This window comes from Coturnix japonica, chromosome 4 (genome assembly GCF_054131305.1).
Source record: "Coturnix japonica strain WE chromosome 4, WE-NBRP24, whole genome shotgun sequence".
NCBI lineage: Eukaryota > Metazoa > Chordata > Aves > Galliformes > Phasianidae > Coturnix > Coturnix japonica.
The window spans coordinates 10368374-10387985 of record NC_140666.1 but is presented as its reverse complement, the minus strand read 5'-3'; the positions used below and the strand labels follow the sequence as shown (position 1 = coordinate 10387985).

Below are 19612 nucleotides of genomic sequence, written 5' to 3'. Positions count from 1 at the left end.
GGACGATCCGCCGCCCCCAGCACAGCCAGCTTTAATTAAAGCACCTAAGGACACAGGGCAGGCACAGCTGCAGCGTTAGGAGCCCGCTGATAGAGCCCTGTTGAGAACCTTGGGCTGTGAAGCTCATGTTCTCAAGGAAGATCAAACCTGTTCCATCACCCTCAGGAGACCCACACCACCACCACCACCCTGCCCACTTTGGGGTGGGAAACCCACAGTTCAGGTATTCACTGCTCAGTACTGAAGTCTTTTAAAGAGGAATCATAGCAGCGGTCTTCAAAGTCCACCTGAGGCCGCAGCTCCTGATGAGATGGTCCAGCCCAGGGCACAAAGACTGCTCTGAAGTCAAAGAGCTTTCCCTAGAGCTGCCATCTCTTTCCCTTCCATTTCACTTACACTTTCTGGATCTACAATGAGAAACAAAGCTGTTGTTTACGTAAACAGGTGCTTCTCAGAGCAGTCCTGCTGTCTCAAATCATTAACTCGATGCGCAATTCTTCACTCATGCTTGCTCAACGATTCAGGTTTTACCACAGCTCAACACTGATGTGAACAAATCTGCAACCAAATAGAACAAACTGCACAGAACAGCCTAAGTGCACAAAATCAGACACAGACAAAAGCCACCACTCCCAGCAGCTCAGTCCTAAGCGTGCTGTCCTGTGCAGTGTGAGCACAGCAAAGCAGAACCTTGCAGTCAGCCCTGCTGCTAAGCCAGGTGACCCACCAAGGTCCCTTCCAAAGCACATACCTACATCACAAGTGGCCTAACTCGGAGGATGCACACCATTCTGCAGGGGTTGTAAAGGCACTTACAGGCAGAGGCTATGTGTTGTTGGGTTGGTTGGTTGGTTGTTTTTTAAATAAAAGTTTAATTCCTTCATCAGGTCACATATTTAAACACAAATGCTGCTGAAAATCCTCACACTGCTGCTCTGACGTCCTGGCTCTCAGCTCTTGAGGCATTGGCAGTGCAGCAGCAGGGCTCCAAAGCAGGAGGCAGGAATTGGGCTCTCGGCACAGCTCAGTGCAGGATGCAAAGCAAAGCAAGGGACACACTTTCCAGACAAACACCAATTGTTATACAAAAATAAAAGAGAAACCACAACAACAACCCTACACTGTAATAGAAGTGTTAACATTGCCACAGGACAGGGATTCCAGGAAGGGAGAGGGGAGAAGTTTACATTAAAAGGCACAGCTGAAGTAGTTACTTCCCCAGATCTTGACCCACCTTCTTCTCAGTCAGTTCCACTTACACCCTTCCCAATGCCACGCTGGTTACCCCAGCAAGTGATCTCGAGTTCCTTCTTTTCCCTTTTCCCTTCCCCATCTCACAAACAACTCAAGGAGGAGTGCTTATAAAAAACCAGAGCATAAAACAGCTTGGCCTGTAACACCATAAGTCCAGGAGACACTTAATATATTAAGATTGTCTGGTACAGCTACTATGTGTTCAAGTTTTGGATGATACTTATTTTTACACCCCAGAGCCTCAGCTAACTCTAGTTTGGTATTTTCCTTTTGGACACCTCACTGCCCAGTAGATTGGTTTTGGATCTGCAGTTTTCCCAGTGCTGTGTAACAAGAGCCCCTTCAACCCATTGCCAGAAGCCAAGCTTTTGTGGGGTGGAGAGGCTCAGTGACCAGAGTACTGGTGCAAACAGACCAAGGTACATGTGCACAGCATGTCCAGGTGCAGCTACAGCACACAACAGCAGCCCTCCAGTCAGCAGCAAAGCTAATGGGAGCTTGTGAAATGGAGGAACTGGTTTTAATCTACCCTAAAACCTACAGCCCACAACCTGCAGGTTTCCTCTGCATAAGAGGGAGTAGAATACTTGCCCAAGGAGCAACTCCCTTCGTAGGAGGAAGGTGTAGCTGAACCACCTCCAGGTGTGAAACATTCCTAAGTGTCCCCAGGGCTTCGGCTATGGTCACAGCTTGGCCAAGACACAGGCCTTCCTCATCCCTCCTTAAGAGCTGGCACGTGTAAAGCAATAAGAGCAGTCTCTTGGGCTCTTGTACATCCAGACCCACATGTCCTAGGGTGATCTACTTCCCAAACAATTCAAGGTGTGTGTACAACAGGTCACCTAACCCTGCCAACAGACAAACCCTCTCCCCACCCTCCCTCCCTCCAAAACCAATTGTGGCAATGTGCCATGTGTCAGTCCTGCTCTCCACAGATCTGCAGTATTGAGCCAATCCTACTGATGAGCCCCCACATACGGGGCTGCTGGCAGAACTGGAGTGTTACAGAGATGAGTTTTATGGCCCAGCCTCCCAGTGCTGGGGTCAGAGCCAGTAAAAGCCTGGTTTAAAGCAGGAGGAGCTGTGGAGAACTGCACTGGAACAAGCAGAGTCTTCTACTGGACTTTACAACAAGCTGAACAAGTTTTGGTTTTTTAAAAATAAAATAAAAAAAAAAAAAGCCATACAAGCAGAAGCTGGCAACAGTTGTTATAAAGGGACATGGCTGAATAGGTAGGAGACTGATTCCCCATTATGAGTCCTCCTGATGGCTTCCGCAAGGATCATTGAGATGTCGATCACCTGGAGAGGAAAGAAATATCAAACCTGTGAGAATGGTTGATGAGACAAGAAACAACACCTCAAGAGTGAACTCACTGCCCCAAACTTGTCACGGATCAGATGGAGACAAACTACAACTCCTCATGATGTAGGGATTTACTTCCCTGTCCCTCTGAAGATCCTGTACATACAGCACTACAAGAGATATTTGATGACAGTCTGTTGCCTTTCTCTGCTGAGAGACTCCTTAGACTTTTACCCTATTCCACATAGCCTGGGACTATCTCATTTGGTTTGTAGGTTGCAGAGAAGTTCAGGGAGTTTACAGCAAGACCAAGATTACTACCCTTGAGTCACGAGGCTTTACCATTGCCACTACGAGGTTTTATCAGAAATGAAGCTACAGTCCTCTGGTTCAGTGCCAAGTTACTGTGCTGGCTCCACCTGGTGGGGTAAAGCAGTTAACAGCAGAGAAGAAAAATCAAGGCTCACACTCCAGCTCTGAACTCTGGCATCAAACACTTCAGTACACTGCAGTCTCTAAGCAGCACTACTGATGTGGTGCATGAATTAAGTGAAATTCATATTTAACATCCTTTTTTCTGGATAATTTGCTTAGGAAGGAAGGAGGAAAAAAAAAACCCCTAAGAGCTGCAGCAGCAGACAGAACATGGGACTAACAACTGCTACAGTTCATTATGTCCAAACACTGAGCAGCAGAGGTTACTGTAAGACTGACATGACAGCCTGTTGAACTGCTCCAGTCATCTCACATGCCTTCATTCTATAGATTTGTGCTGGGAATCAGTGTTGAGGACATCCTTGATTGCGTGCACTACAGCAGTATCTTCACAGCTGCCTATTTTCATGTGGACAGCAAAGTGGTTTCCTTTATCTTTTCTAAGTACCTGAGCACTGTGTTGTGGAGCTGCTACCTGCCCTCAGCCCAACCAGCACAGCATGTACATGGAATGAGGCTGAGCTCCCTCTTAGGTCACTTTTAGCTGTTCCACTCATACAGACTGTTTTCCCATACCTTTCCCCTGCACAAAACACCTTCTCACAAAAGGGACATCTGGATAAAGAAATCCACATAAAGGGTTGGTGTAGGCCTGGAAGTACAAGGCAGTGTTTGAAGTAGACACAGCCTTTCAAATCATGCATTTTCCCCCCCCACACACACACTTGTTATTATGAACTCAGTAGCTTCTCTGATCTCCCAAGGGCATCAGGAGAGGCAGCAAGAGCAAAGCTTTTCCCACATAGACCAGAAATCCTTCCAGACAGTTGCTTCTGTCCTTTCTTTTGTGGGAAAACAAGGCTTGTACCTTTCCCTACTGTGATGAGGTTATCGTCATTATCAACTTGAGAACTTCCTACCTCCTGCTTTCTGCTTGAGTACATGCCCTTCACATGCAGTACCCACCCTATGCAGGAGTAACAACTGCTTGCATACACTGTGCACCCCACGTGATCAGTGATCTGCTCTAGGTAAGGCGAGCACTGAAACAATGACTTAAATGTAGAAGTCTAAGTGGATAAGCAGGTGCCTTTCATCAGTGTAACAGGTCTGCTAACTCTCAGCAATTAGTAAAGGACACTGGTCAGTGCTGGGAAACTACAGTCCGATGATACTACTGTACATACTACACAGTATTGGTGTACATAGACCATCCACAAGAAGAAACAGGAGGAGATGCTCACCTGGATTTTAGGGCACTGCTTCATCTTGTCCTCCTGGGGTATCGTGTTTGTGACCACCACTGCCTCAAAGCAGGCATTGTTGATCCGAGAAATCGCCGGCCCAGAAAAGATCCCATGAGTTAAGATGGCATAAACTTTGGTGGCTCCAGCTGACACGAGCCTATGAGCAGGGGAAAGAAAAGAGATGGATGAGGAATTACTAGCCAGCATTAAAATGACACAGGTGCAGGGCAAGGGGTAAGCAAGGCCATGTGGGGAAGCAAACAGTCAAACAAGTACCGCAGAATCTATTAGAAACAAGTTACACATTGCAACAACACTCATCAGCCCTGGGATATCTGGGTTGTAACACACAGATCCACCTTCTGTGACTTCTGCCAACACAAGGGGCAGGTGTTTTACCAAGTGCTGGCTTTTCTAGGGTAGATGGCTAATAACAAAGCCTGGAAAGCTCACTGCTAATAGAAATACAGATGCGTGATATTAAGGTGATGGTTGAGACAGCATTTAATTATATCAGAATCAATTATGGCAACCTACCTACAATAAACTCAAGTGCAAGAAATCAAACATCACTACACTCACCATTGAGAGCAATACCCACCAGCCATACTGTGATACAAACTGCTTTCAAATAAGAGAGAGCACCCAGCTACTCATACAGCTGGAAGTTCAGCTACACTTTTCATTATTTTTTATGAGGGCTGGAGCAGCTCTCCTATGAAGAGAAGCTGAGGGAACTGGGCTTGTTTAACCTGGAGAAGGCTCCAGGGTGACTTCATTGCGGCCTTCCAGTACTTGAAGGGAGTGTATAAACAGGAGGGGGAATGGCTGTTCGAGAGGGTGGGCAGTGATAGGACAAGGGGGAATGGTTTTAAACTGAGACAGGGCAGGTTCAGGTTGGATATCAGGAGGAAGTTTTTCCCCCAGAGGGTGGTGATGCACCGAAACAGGTTGCCCAAGGAGGCTGTGGATGCCTCATCCCTGCAGGCATTCAAGGCCAGGCTTGATGTGGCTCTGGGTAACCTGGGCTGCTGGATGGTGATCCTGCACACAGCAGGGGGTTGGAACTGGATGAGCACTGTGGTCCTTTTCAACTCAGGCCGTTCTATGATTCCATGATCCTACCTTGTGAAATGTCACATGCAAATCAATGAATTCATTAGCTATCCCTAACAGCAGTTGGTTTTTTCAACTGAGGAAAGCACCAGCCAGCCCTACTCACTTGTCTGCAGCGTGACAGATGGTGCCACACGTGTCTGCCATATCGTCCACCAGAATGGCCACCCTGTCCTTCACATCACCCACCAGCACCATACGATCCACCTCGTTGGCTTTCTTGCGCTCCTTGTGAATGAGGGCGAAGTCTACATTCAATCGATCTGCAATGGAGGTCACTCTGAAGAGAGAACAGTTTCCAAACCACACTTAACTCCACAGTAGCTTCAATCAGATCTCTTCTAGAACTGAAAAAGACACTAAGACTGCAGTAAAAGAAGCTGTCACCACATCTGCTCACTCCTCCCCATTGTTAAAAGTGACCACAGAAAACCTTTCCTGGAGGGACTCAGACTTTATGTACTGCTACTGATGAACAGTGATGTAAAAGCATTACTGGTCAGAAGTCAGGTGATGCCAGCTGACTTGGCACTTTGTGGCCTGCATTACACAACAAGGAACTGAACATACAGAAGGCCCTGACCAGCCCACCTGGGCCACAACACTGCTGCAGGAAGGCACCCAGTTTGGTTCTTTGTAGCAGATGGCTGCAATCATAGTGTGTGGATCAGGTCAGCACACACCAACATTTTAGACAACAAGTCTCCTGGATTCAAGAATACACTTGCTCTACTTTGCTGCTCACATGTAACCACTACACAGAAGCAGACTAATCTGACACCATTCCAAACTGCCCACAAACTGCTGTTCATCTGCAGAAAGATGGGAGACTGACAGACTATCTAAGCACAAATGTGCTGTGACATATGCTGCTGCTCTTAAGAAAGGAACAGTCTATCATCTTTGCTCCCAGAGAAGAGGACGAGCAGCAGCAGGCTGAAACTATAGCAAGCAATTAAAATTAAGAGCAATAAAGCAAGAAAATACCACAGAGAGAACAGCCTAGATGGAAATGCAGTATTCACCAGCAGGAGTTACCTTGTCTTGGCATAGGAACATGAGCTACATGCTCCTTTCCTTCAACATGCATAATTCCCTTCCTAAAGATCAGTTTTAGTCCATGGGATGAAGTAATTGGCCAACTCCTACCTATGCAACTGTGATTCTAGAATCTATTTCATTCTCCAAGTAGCTCAAAAAACCTTCTAAGCATTCCCCAGGAAGAGTAATGGACTGCTCTTTCCTAGCTGTAGCAAGGGCGAATGTCTTCAGAGCAGGGTCACAGCCAGCTACAAGCATGCTCAGGAATTCAGGTAGATGAAGCAGCATCTCTGCTTGCTCTGACAGCTTACCTCTTGGCTCCACCAGCATCTGGTGAAACAATGGTGCAGTTCTTCCACTCAGGAATATTCTCTTTGATCCATTTCAGCACAGCAGGTTCAGCATACAAGTTATCAACAGGGATGTCAAAAAAGCCCTGCAAGAAATATGACAGGAACAGATGCAGCTGAAGGTCACATACCAAGACCAGAGATTGGAAGATGACTGCTATGTTATCAGGCACACAGCCACAGCATTTTCTGCTTCCCTTTCTGCTTCTCTCAATAGAATGACAGTGGCCTTTGGGATATACAGAACAGCAGTAAGACTGGAACCAGTTTAGCAGTATAAGTAGCACTTAACAGCTGATACTTTTACAACATGGAATTAGTTCTATCTCAAGTGGTACAGAAAACTAACATCAAAACAGCAATGCACCTGGTTGCACAACTGTGTGCTGATCCAGCAGACTGCTCCAGGTAAACCTCAAAGGTCACTAAAAGCTGCAAGTTAATGCTGGACGGGGAGCAATGGGTAGGAGTGGGGAGGGAGTACCCAGCACAACAGGTCTTACATTCAAGTTACAGGGAAACTGATCCTTCCTACCATCATTTCTAGGCTCAGCAACCCCATACATCCTTTTCTGCTAACCAAGAACCAGGCTGAAACCAGACATGGTGGACAAGGATCTTCACAAAAGCAATTATTCAACTCAATCTCATCACTGCTGCTGCTGAAAGGTGACCCCCACAGCAGGCATTGCTGCTCCGAGACACCCACTGCTGCACTCTCACACATTTTCTATCTGAAATGAAGCATTTGTGGGCAACCACCACACCAGAATTCACACCGACATGTGAGTGGCTGTGTTTTCAGTGATTAAGATGAGAGCAAACCCACCTACTTCACCAGGAAGTACATAGCCCACCTCTCAGGACTCAAAACACTTGCACCAACACAACAAATATGCTACAACCATCCAGGTGTAAACTGTTTTCTTGGTCTCACTGCTTGTTCAAGGTGGAAAGAAGCCAGAGTAACACCACCTCGCTGTCCCTCCTTTCCCTGCTAAACAGCTCCTGCTGTTCCAAAGCAAGCCCTGGTCAAAATTCCAATTGCTCTGTTGAGATGGCTCATTTCCAGCAAACCCATTGTTTTCTGTTCACCAGCAGCTTGGGAAGGGATCAAAGCCAGCCGTAGAGGACGGGTGGAATGAATACAAGCAGAGTTGCCCATCTCATCAGCAGCACGCTTTCATATAACTGTCCTGGTCAAATGAATGCTCATAAGCAGCTGTGCCAGCAACACCTGGAGGGTGTGGTAACCTCAGGGCAGCAGCACTGTTACCTGCACTGTGGCAGCGCTGCTTGCTCCTCCCTGACTTTCCTGCATCAGGAAGTTCTGCTCAATATTTAAGAGCACTAAATAAAACCATTCTCCATCTGAAACTCCTCCCAGGACCAATTAAGAACACAGAGTGCCCCCATAAGGTGACCACGTTGCACGGATCATTTACTAAGCCATCATTTATACATGGCTTGTTACACTTGGTCTAATTGAGAGCAGCTACGATCTTATTTACAGAGGAACCTACTGCCCACCTCCCCACCCCCCTTCAAACTGACCCTACAACTCCCTTCCAGCCCTGTGCTCTTAACTGCTGACTGCTGCTGTAGCTAAAAAAAGCAGATGACAGGAAAGCCTGCAAGGCAGTAAACAGGCTGAGATGGGAGCAGCTAAGTGCTTCCTGATTTCAGTTCCTACCTGAATCTGAGATGCGTGCAGGTCCATTGTGATTATGTGATCTGCTCCTGCCACAGACAGCATGTTTGCAACCAGCTTGGCAGAGATCGGGGCTCGGCTCTGGGACAGAAAAACAGAACACAACACTATTTAAGACAAGTTTAACTCCTTCATCAAGATGTGAGTCCTCCACCTCTAGGCAATGATTCACAAGCAGCTACTAAAAGTACTCATTAACACCACATCTTTTCATCAGCTTTGATTACAGGTTGGTGTATTTCCAAGCATCTTTGTGGAGATGAATCTGCAGCTCGATGCCCTCAGGTTTAAGTTAAATTAAGTTTTATCTCTTCCTCCACATATTCAATTCCAGCTAAACCCTGGCAGCCAGGCAGGCCTGCCGGCCTCTCCAAGCGTGCACATATCTTCCCCCAGCAGAACCCCTTCTTGAATCCCTTACCTTGTCCTTTTTGTCCTGCCGAGCATAAGGGAAGCAAGGGATGACAGCTGTGACTCTGCTGGCTGAGGCAATCTTGCAGGCATTTATCATGATAAGGAGCTCCATCAGATTGTCATTGATTTCCCCACAGCCACTCTGCACAATGTAGACGTCCTCCCCACGTACGCTCTCGCCTATTTCCACACTGGAAACAGATGGGGAAAGAAGAGTTGGATCTAAACAGAAATTAAAGCTGCAGTTGTTACATAGGCCTGCACAGAGACCAAGGGGTTGCAGTCCTGAGGGTCTGTGGGTGACAGCACCATGTAATCACGGGTGTTTGGCACGAACACTGTTGCTTGTTTGCTCAGTAGCTATTTCATAGTACTCACTGCTCACATTTAATGGTTCAATAAGGCTGAAAGCGCTCGGCCTCTGCTTTTAATCTCTATGCAATCTGAGCATGTAAACCCCACCCTCAAACAGTTCCTGTCCCCCCAAATCACAGAACTACAAAGCAGCAGTGTATAAGAGAAGCAGGGATGATGGCCAGTCAGCAGGGAAAGCCAAGCCAAGCTTCCAACAGAAGCCGTGCTGCAGCAGATTATTCTATTAGAGCCCTAACAGCTTTTCACTGCCTTGAACAGAGAAGCCCTCCAGCTTTTCACTCTGGAAAGGCTTTTGGGGTTAATTTCCTCCTAGATGTAATGCACACTAATCCCTGCTGATGAAGGCACTGAACACAAGCCAAAGGTCCTGTTTGCCAGCAGCACGCCGGCAGCTCCAACGTGTGTTGAGACACCCGCACCCAAAGCGGGGCTGGAAGGCATGCAGCCATCTCAGGTCTTCTCAGCTCTGTAGAAATGCTGTCCAAGATGAAGCCCTAAGTGCTGCAACAGTGAAGTTCAGAGAAGCCTGTCACAGATGTGGAAGGAACCCAGAGTCACTCGAGAGAGGATAAATCCTCCCCCAGCTTCTTCCAGTGCTGGGGATGCCCACATCCTGCAGCAAACTACAGGAGCATGTGGGAGGGTGGTTACCACCCCCACCCCCCAACAGCTCTGTGCTCAGAGTACCTGAAGATAGACCTTTAACGTTACTCATTTACCATCTCATCTTCCCCCTTCAGCTTGCTTTTGCTGAACACCTGGCCTTGCTGCTCCACCTCCACCAGCAAACTGCTAACTCCAGACATCTTGCCGTGCTTATTGCTCACAAGCTGCTCCAGGCTATCGTGGAGACCTTCCCAATGGGCTAAACTGGGCTGAACTAACAGCACACGGTGTCATTTTCCACTGCACTTTAATACCAGAGCTTAACATTAGAGCTCATTCAAGAGTGTGAGTACAACCGAACCGCTCTGCTCTTTTCCAGCATGGGCCCTGAGCTGATGGAGGTAAATAAGATCCATTGGATGTTCAGAACCTACATCAGTGCTCACACAGGGACCTGCTGGGAGGGACAGGGACATGAGGACAGAGCCACGGCACCACTGTACATCACATGGAGCCTTATCACACCTATGTGCACGGCATCATGGCAGCAGTTACAACAGCACGTAATGGAAACAACTCGTGTCTGAGACTTCTGGGCAACCACTCAGGATTCCCGTATCACCCCGGATATGGCACATACAGCTGCTTTCCTCGAGATATTTCCTATCGTGGCACCTTAACCTCTCCTTTCTCCTTAACTCCACAGACACAACGAGGCCGCCGCTTCCAGGGCCGTATGTGTGTGTGTCTGTGTGTGTATATGTGTGTGTGTCTGTGTGTGTATATGTGTATATGTGTATATGTGTATGTGTGTGTGTGTTCCTCCCCGCACACCTGCACGCACCTCCAGCCCCGCCCCGGCCCCAGAGGACGCACAGTCCGGCCCTGAGCCGCCACATGTCGTGCAGGGGGCGGCCCATCCCCGCTCCCCCGGCGTCATTTGGCCCCGTTATCCCCGCGCCGTGCCCAGCCCGGATCCCGGATCCCGCACCCCCAGCGGCCCTCTCCTCCCTTCCCCTCCCTCCCCTCCCTTCCCCTCCCCTCCCCTCGGGCCGCGGCCGCCCCCCGCTGCGCACTACAACTCCCAGCAGCCCCCGCGCGGCGAGCTCGGCGGAAAACGTTCCGTGGCCGGCGCGCTGCCCGCCGGGAGCTGTAGTTTGGCCCCGCCCCCTCCTCACCATGTCTCCTGGTTGCTGAACTTCTTGGTCACCACCTTGCCCAGCTCCAAGCCCAGGCGGTCGGCGATCTTCTGCGACAGGTCCTGGTGCGAGCTCCCGCTGAAGATCTTGATGTTGGGCATGGCGGCGGCTGCGGCGGCGGGAGCGCTGCCCTCCTCCTTCCCCTCGTGCCGCTCCCCGCTCCGCCTCGCACCGCGGCCCGCTGCGGCGCTGGGATCCACCCGCCTCCTGACAGGGGACGCGGCGAGGAGAGCGCAGGCCACGCCGGCCGCGGCTACTCCGCCATCTTACCCCTTCCCGCCAGCCGCGCGGGCCCTTTATAGACTCCTCGCGCCCCAACGGACACGCCTTGGCGCTCTCTCATTGGCTACGCCGCCTCCGGGGGCGGGTCCTACCGCGACCCTCCAATGGCGTGCAGGGCGCGGTGGGCGGGGCTTGGCCTGCTCTGCCGAGCGCCCAAACAACGGCCCTCCCTGGGGAGCGGCGAGGTGTGCGCGCGTGCTCCCCAAGTGGGCGGGGCGGAAGGCAGGAGGAGGCGTGTGATTGGTCGCTGCCTGTCCGCCTGCCCGGCGATTGGCCAGAGGGGCCGCGGGAATGTGAGGGGGGTTGGGGGGGGTAGAGTTGGCCACGCGCTTGGCGCCCCCCCACCCCCCTGCGGCCGCCATGATGGATCCCCCGCCTCAGGGCTGGGAAGTGGCCGTGGAGGAGAGCGGGAAGGGCGGGCTGCGGCCCTTTGCCTCCAGTTTGATGCTAAAAACGCCTCATTTCGCTAATAAAGTCAGAAAACAGCAGTCAGATGGTCTGCACGGCCGCTCACATCAGATGTGTGGGTGTTGCTGACAGCGCTGCTCCAAAAGCTCATGGCTGCCATTACCCCGTATTAACAACAACTGCGCTTCAGCCCTTCTGTGTTTGTCCTTCTTACCATATGGCGGCTTCACATCTCACAGTAACCGGGGTTAATGGCTGCACGAGCCCCCTTGGCTGTGTGATTCTGGTTCAGACTTCTCCTCACTCTGGATATCCTGTGGGATAATAATGGATTTTTGCCCCTATATTTCGGTGATAAATCTCTATATTGCAACAACAGCCTGGAGGCCTCCCCTCCCTGCACACAGCCTGCAGAGGGTCTGCTGCCTCCTGAAGGATCTGGGATGGGTAACTTCCAGGCCTGGACATATTTGATTCCCAGCCATTTCCCTCAGCCTTGGCTCAAACGGGGTGTTGGACAGCAAGGTGGTTACAGGACAAAAGTCCATCCATCTTAACCATTTATTGCTCTTAGCACAGGATAACGAGAGGGCTTTCTTTATCAAGGAGCTTTTAAGCAGCCTGCAGCTAAGGCCAAGTCAAACAAAGCCATGGAGCTTGCTCGGGAGGTTCCCCTCCTCCAGCTTTGAAGAGAGGTTTACGTGGATCTGCCTTCAGCTGGAGGCAGGCAGGGGTTGGGTGGCTGAAATCCATAGGCTCCAGTCTGGCTGTCAAAGGGGCACTCTGGAAAAGGACTGGATGTGAAGGTGGATGGGAGTATTTTTAAGTGCCCAATCCAACGTGGCTTGCTTCAGATCGAAAGGCAAATGTAATCAACTGAATTACCCACTTACAGCCTAAGGAACTGTATTTAATTGCCATTTGCTTTACCTCATAGAGTGGTACTCATTGGCTTTGGTGTTGGGAGGAACCATCCGGGAGCCTGAGCTGCTGTGTTCCCCTTTGGAAATGCATTGGTGTCCAGCTGCAGAGATGCTGAAAGGAATGGCACTGCTCCCCTTTTATTTACCCGACAGCCTGGAGGTTCACTGAATCAGAAATGGAGCTGTGTTCCATGGCCTAGGAATATATTGTCCAGGAAGCTTTAAGCAGCTCATTCACGCCATGGGATTTCATGGCCATGCCAATCAATACAAGCAGCCCTTTTCCCTCTCTTGGCACATTCCTGCATACAATTGCTGCTCAATCACCACCACTTCCCCCAGGACCCATTTCCATGCTCAAAGCGTTTGGCTGCGAGTTTTGTTTTCCTTCTCTCTGCCTTGTGGGCCATCCAGTTAATGAATGACACTGGGTAGGAGCAGCACAAGTCTGCCCTTTGGTGCTGGAATTCACCACATCCAACACATTCACTGCTATGAGCTATGGCTCACCTCCACTCTTAGGGCATTCGGATGTCAGTCTGCTTTCCAAAGCTCCCACTTAACAACTCAGAAAACCTTATCATATGCTCTGGATGCATTTCTGCTGGCTGCTCCTTTTCTGCTGCTTCTCTGCCTCTATCATCTTTCTTTTCCACAGGGATTATTTTCAGATAAATCCCCTGCTACTATCAAACCCTTGAGGATCAAATGAGAGCTGTCTTGTTTCCGGATCCTTACTGACTCTATTACAACACTCTGTTCTTTCCTTTGAAGGAGGTAAATCGCTTGATCATAGATATCCCATTGGTTCCAGGCGGGTTGTGTTTAGGAATGGAGGTCACCCATACCACACAGCTACACACAGCAACACTGAACCCACGTTCTGTTGTCAGGAAAAGGACTAAACCATAGGAAACAGTGTTCCAGGCTGGATGTGGCTCTGGGCAGCCTGGGCTGCTGCTTGGTGACCCTGCACATAGCAGAGAGTTGGAACTGGATGAGCACTGTGGGCCTTTTCAACCCAGTCCATTCTATGATAAGAAGCAGTGCAGACTTGGAATTAGAAGCTCATGGAAAGTCCTGCCTGGTCACAGACAACAGCAGTATGTAAGCAACCATTGCTTTCCACTGCCATGCTGATTGCCCACTAGATGGTACTGAGAGCTCAGCACCGGCTGCAGAGCTGCTGGTAGAAGTGCTGGCTGTCAGTGACGTTCTCGGGCTCTCTGTGGTGTTAAAAAACCTCTTGGCTTTCCTAAGGTTTCGATCCATCCCCAGCTTTATAAATAGCCGTCCCAGTCAGTGTCAAGCACCGTTTGTTATGTCAGCATGGGGAATGGTGTGATGTGGATTAAAATAACCAGCCCCCGGGGGAATAGAGAAGTGTGTGTGCACCAAGGCTGCTGCTGTCTACACTTTAGACAACACATTCAGCCCCCGTACAGAAAGCGGCCCAGTTCCTCAGCCTGTGTGTGCCCGATCCACATCAGACCTGTATGGTCCCTGCAGGCTGTAGGGTTTGCAGGGGGCACCATCAGCACCTTCCTGCTGGTGTCATGCCAGGCCAACCACGTCCCCAGTGCAACCTCACCTGTAGCTAGGAGACTGTTTGCACAGCTTTGGCATCAAACCTGCTGCTCTGTGCCCTCCTTTCCTAGCCCAGCACCGTCCATACGTGCATTTCTATAGCAACAAAAGGACGGCTGTTTGCTTGTGAACAGTGCTCTGCACAAAACAGCCCTACTTCAAAAACACAAAGCAAAGACCCCACGTGCTCGTTTGGATAAGATGAATATATTTAATCTTTCTTGTTTGTAAAACAAGACATAAATTTGTGTATATATATATATATATAATTTATATATATATTTTTAATATATATATACTATTTACAGACCATAAAAAAACTTTTTATTTTTCCCCTCTGTATGAGACTGAGGGATTGGTGGAGGAATGGCGTCGGTGTCACGGGGAGCTCGAGGAAACGTGGAGCTTTGTAATAGATAATTCAGGGGGAAAAGAAAATCACAGCTCCCTGTTGGCCTTCAGCATCACTACAGGCTCTGCCCAACATAGACTGCAATCCGAATTGGTTCTTCCACTGTTTGTTTGCTACATGGTTCTGTAAAGCAGGAGGCAGGAGGATCCCCTCTGCCTCCCTGATAGCAATGGCCGAAGCCCGGCACAGCCGCGGGCTGGGGGATGTTATTGCACTCAGTAGAGGATGCGCACGTTAAAAAGCACACTGTGCACTTCCATAAGTCATATGGAAGAACGAGAGATCTCAAATGTGCATATTTATTAAAAAATAATCATAATAAACAGGGATGGGAGATGATAGATCCTATGGAGATCCCTGACCATGTGCTCAGCCAGCCACGGGGCAAGCTTGTGGGCTTTGGCAGCCTTTCCCCCTCCTGCTGTGATCTCCCCTTCAGCCTGAGATGGGTGCAGGGGGCACAGGGAGCCCCAACCCCTTGTGCATGAGGTGTGTTGGGTGCACAGTGAGCTCTATGCGATGCTTAACCTTGCATTTTCTCCTCTTGGCTGCTGTGTTTTGGAGGGAGGGTGAGTGCACTGGAGCACCAGTTAAGGCGGTCTGATTGATCAGGTCTAGAAGCTAGACTGGGAGGAGGAGGAGGAGGGCAGCCCTCGGGGTGTGAAGGAAAGCGATTAGGAGACGTTTTTACTATTCATCCAGAAGTAAAAAATAAAGAAAAATCAATCAAACAAACAAACAAAAAAAAAACCAACCCAATTCTGAATAAATAACCATTACGTGGTACTAAGTAACGCTCCTCATGGCAGTCAGTCCAGTGAAGACAGAAGAAGGCTCCCAGCCCCTGGCGAGGAGGGCAGGAGCAGCACTGCCTGGCTCTGGAGGAAGCCGTGCCTCAGACCAACCCGACCTGGGCTCCTCTCCCATGGGCACTGTGAAAGGAAGCGTCAGGAGAGGGGCTGGGCTGAGCCTCCAAGGCACAGACCTGCTCTGGACAATGGCATGGAAGAGGTCTCCTCTCAGCTGCTAGCCCAGCTGCTGGCCTGCACTGGTCACAGAGTGATCTGGGCCTCTGCAGGCTTTCTAGCATGAACATGGCCATCCAGCAGAGGATGGGGAACGACTCCCTGCTCACATAGCACTGAGCTGCTGCCTTACTCAGGCAGTGCCCGTGTGCAGGACTGGGGCATTGGTGCCTAAGCTGTAGGAGTAGAGCCTGCAGGGGGGACCTAACCCTGTCCTAAGAACGTGGCATCCTCCCCATGCTAACATTTCCCAAGCCCTAGTGCAGCATTGGAGAGTTGCATCTCAGAGATGCCTTCTGCTGCTAATTACATTGCATCTGTGGGCCAGGAAGACTCCAGAGGCAGAAGAGCTGCTTACGTGGCAAGACACTGGTTTGGCTCCAACCGGACCACTGCCCAGGTGAAGCCGGGCGGCGTCAGCTCAGTCCCTGCTCACTGCTGGTCACCACGCACTGTGACAGAGGGGGACGGTGCCAGCTCTTGGCGTGAGGGAGGCCCAGAACCACTCAAAACCCAATGAGCGTGGCAATGGGATGACTGTGCCTCCCAAGTGCCAGACAACAAGCCGTACAGCTGCTTGAGACCCCTGACAAGCCGTCTGCATGGCCTGCAACAAGGCATGGATTTCCCCTTCTAAACACCACCAACGTTGCCATCCCTTCCGTCAAGAAACAGCGTCTTTTTTGCTGCAGACCTCAGCAGGTGTGAGCTTTCCCTGCAGACGGACAGACAGACATCCTCACCAGACCTAGGCGATACGAGAACCACTGACACACAGTCCGACACACGTTGGCCTGTTGGCTTTAGCAGCTGGCTTACTTATTAATCAGTGTCTTTAGGGAGCGCGTGAGCGTGCTCATCACGGTGGCAACCGTGGCGGACTGGCGGGCGAGCTGCTCCACTGTCTGCTGGTGGCTCAGCGTTCTGGCCGTGGATTCCTCCGCTGCCCGCAGGAGGAAGGTGTAATTCCTCACCACTTCCTCCACCTTGGTCAGCAGCTCTTGGCGCTGGGACTCTGAGCGCACGATGTACACCAACCTCACAAACGTCTCAATGAGGCTGCTTAGCACCTGGAAGCTACTCGTGATGGCGGACAACATGTGGGTAGGGCTTTTATCAACAGCTGCCACGCGGCGGCAGGACGCCCGGAACTCCTTGAACTTGAGGGCCAGCTCTTGCTTGTACTCAGCCAGTTGGGAGATGTAGAGCTTGCAGTCCCGGATGTCAGGGCTCGCCACGCACTGCCGCAGGATTGTCAGGAGCTCGTTGGTGTCCAGCTGCACTTGCAGAAACCCATTGGGCAAGCTGTAGGTGTGGCCTCGAAGGATGTTGATCTTTGCCAAGCTTCCCTCGAAAGTGGAGGTCCTTAAATCTATTTCCTGGGTTTGACTGTCGTTGGGACTGCTGCAGGCTGTTGCGTCGAGGACCTGAAGCGTCCTGCTCATCACCGGGACCATCTGGTTGTCCAGCTTCATTCCCGGCAGTATCTGCATGGGAATGGAATAGGACAGCTCATCCTTCTCACTCCCATCATCCGCAACGTCGCATTTCCTGTAGTAGAAGCAGTACCGGATGGAGCAGCACTTCTCATCCTCCACATCTTCATCCCGTAGCTCCGCAGGACTTGGATACAGCTCCTCCTGGACAGAGAACACCGCCGAACTTTTCTGGTTCTTTTTCTCCTGTGATATTTGGACATAGGATGGATCAGTCGCCCCAGCGGCTTCCTGGATTTTGCTCTTCAGAACAGGACAAAGGATGCTGGGCTCACACTCCTTCTGAGGGCCCTTCTGCCTGGCCGGGTAGATGTTCTGGTAGATGTCAGAGGATAGGGATGTTCTGTCAGCCTTATCTAACTCACTGACACTGTAGCGACGCAAGAGCTTCTTGTACTGCGGAGCACCCATGCATTCCCCTCGGGAAGCACATGTTGTCAAACATGACACGTCGTTTTCTGGATCTGACCGGTAGTCCCTGGACTCTAAGCTTGTCGATCGTATCCGCTTGCCTTTGGAAGGGCTGCTTATGCTTGTCAACCTAATCGCTTCTGCCTGCTGCTGGACATCGATGACCTTATCCCTGCCATGCCTCTCCAGTTCTGGCATCACCAGCTGGCTGGGGGGTGGTCTCACCCCCCTGCAGATCCGCTTGCAGTCACAGCTGCGCCTTTGCTCCCTGGACATCCCCGGGACTTTTTGCACAGGGCTGCTCCTTAGCTGGCAGCTGCAGCGCCCCGGGGCAGGAGGGTGCAGGTACTCCTGTGGCGGGAGGTCACCTTTGCTCTTTGGCTTGAGCAGCTCTTCCAGGAACTCCAGTTCATACTGTTTCACTTTCTGCAGCTGGGCCTGCCGCTCGTCCGTCTCCTTCTTCATCCGGGTAGGAAACGTAGCAGAGAACAGGTTCCTCAACCTGAAGGGAGCTTTTGGAGCTTTGGGTTTAGCTGGGACATCAACATCCACCTGGGTGGCCTCCAGGATCTTGTCTACTTTTTTGGAAGGCACGGTGCTGATCTGCAGGCTCTCAGACCTGGGCACCAGCTGAATGGGGCCCTTGGAATCCTCACTGGTGCTCCTGAAAATGCCAGCAGGTGATGCAGAGTGCAGATTGCTGCTCTCAGCTTTTAAGCTTTTGGCTGAACTTTCCTGTTGTGTTTTGTCTCCTTGGTTTGAAGGAGCCATGTGTTTTTGAAAGATGAGATTGACGGCTTCCCCCCCTGCCTTCTGGCCGGGTTCTCCACTCACTGCTTTTCCTGGGGCATCTCTACTCACCTTTTGCTGGAAGCTTTTAGAGGCAAAAGTCTTACCAGGCATTGTTTCTTCACCTCCTGAGGTGGGATGCAAAGCTTCAGCCTTACTGCTATGAGCTTCTACAGGACTCGGAGAAGCTTCGCTATACTGCTGCTGAGGGAGTTGCTGACAGTGGCACAATGGCTCTGCAGTTAGCTGACCTCCTTTGAGTTTCAAAGGCTTGTTGCTGGCTGATACACAGCCACCGGTCCCGTTCATGGTCTTCTCTTCTTTGGATGCTGCTCCCACTTGAGGGGCTGAGCCTTTAGTGTCTGCCACTTGCTGCAGAGCAGCTGAAATGATGGCTGGAGTTACAGCACTTTTCTGATCCAGGAGGAGTTTGGGGCTTGGCAGAACCTCTTTGGGCATCTTCTCTTGTAGAACCTGTGACTGCTCTCTGCTCGGTGCAGCTGTGGTATGCAGAGGTCCCTCAAAGGCAGCTTTTGTGTGGCCTGCACCTTTACATTCAGAGCCTGGCACTGCAGCCCCTCTGTTCTGCTCGCTATGCTGGGAGGTGAGCACTGGCTGGGCAGCCACAGTGTAACTCTGCCCAACGTTCTGCTGCTCCTGTTTGCTCTTGCAGGTGGTAAGGCTAGGGGCTGGGTGAGAGAAAGCTGGCTTCACTGAGGGGCTCGTCTCCTGGCGGGTGAGGGTGTACGGCGAGGTGAGGACAGCCTGGGCAGCACAGCTCTGAATTCGGAAAGGCAAGTCCTTTCTGGCCAGGAGGTTCTCTTTGTTGATGTGTTGAGCGAGAAAGTAGGCTGCGTTCTGGTGCTGCTTCATAGCAGAGACCATCTCTGAGACATCGGTGAGCTCTGAGGAGTTGGTCTCATGGCCAGAATCCAAGGATGACTCGGGTGTGATGGCGGCCAGAACGATGAGACCTGGGGAGGGACACAAAGAAAGTCCCACAACAGTGCCTGTGACACACCACTGTGGGGAGGAGAGAGGAACCCATTGCGGCAGGAAGGCCCTGGTGCAGCAAGAAGCAGGATCCCATGGGAGAACATTTAGTCACTTCCCCCAAGTAAGAGTTAATTCATTTAAGAGATCACTTGTCAGCACGGAGCTGGCTTGCTAGCTCCATTCAGCTCCTGGCCCAGGAAGAGGTCTTGGGAAGGGTTTCAGTGCGAGC

General features: G+C 50.9%; 2 protein-coding genes across 9 annotated transcripts in view; both read right to left on the bottom strand.

Annotated features, from left to right (window-relative positions):
- Window positions 1-832: 832 nt before the first annotated feature.
- Window positions 833-11327, bottom strand: PRPS1 (phosphoribosyl pyrophosphate synthetase 1). Of its 3 annotated transcripts, none has more exons than XR_014945611.1 (7): window positions 11034-11327; window positions 8882-9065; window positions 8443-8541; window positions 6711-6835; window positions 5465-5705; window positions 4240-4399; window positions 833-2556 (listed from the first exon to the last, which is right to left on the bottom strand). XR_014945611.1 is itself a non-coding variant. In XM_015860108.3 (7 exons), the coding sequence occupies exons 1-7, from the start codon at window positions 11153-11155 to the stop codon at window positions 2464-2466; spliced, it is 957 nt and encodes a 318-aa protein (XP_015715594.1). In that variant the 5' UTR covers window positions 11156-11327; the 3' UTR covers window positions 833-2463. The 3 variants fall into 3 exon arrangements, 2 of the variants coding, with proteins under 2 accessions (XP_015715594.1, XP_015715595.1); XM_015860108.3 differs by having other exon boundaries at window positions 5465-5638; XM_015860109.3 differs by lacking the exon at window positions 5465-5705.
- A 3115-nt stretch (window positions 11328-14442) lies between these two features.
- Window positions 14443-19612, bottom strand: part of FRMPD3 (FERM and PDZ domain containing 3) — a 44247-nt gene continuing 39077 nt past the window's right edge. For all 6 annotated transcript variants that reach the window (XM_085545969.1, XM_085545967.1, XM_085545968.1 and 3 more), the window contains one exon: window positions 14443-19361. In XM_085545969.1, the coding sequence (XP_085402095.1) occupies window positions 16507-19361 (2855 nt within the window). In that variant the 3' untranslated portion in view covers window positions 14443-16506. The remainder of the gene's footprint in view (window positions 19362-19612) is intronic.

Excerpts from the sequence above, each read along its gene's own strand:
- PRPS1 (XM_015860108.3), bottom strand. The coding sequence starts at position 11,155 with ATGCCCAACATCAAGATCTTCAGCGGGAGCTCGCACCAGGACCTGTCG. Across the intron at positions 9,066-11,033 it reads TTCAGCAACCAGGAGACATG|TGTGGAAATAGGCGAGAGCG; the intron begins GTGAGGAGGGGG and ends ATCTGTTTCCAG. Across the intron at positions 8,542-8,881 it reads GGCAGGACAAAAAGGACAAG|AGCCGAGCCCCGATCTCTGC; the intron begins GTAAGGGATTCA and ends TTTCTGTCCCAG.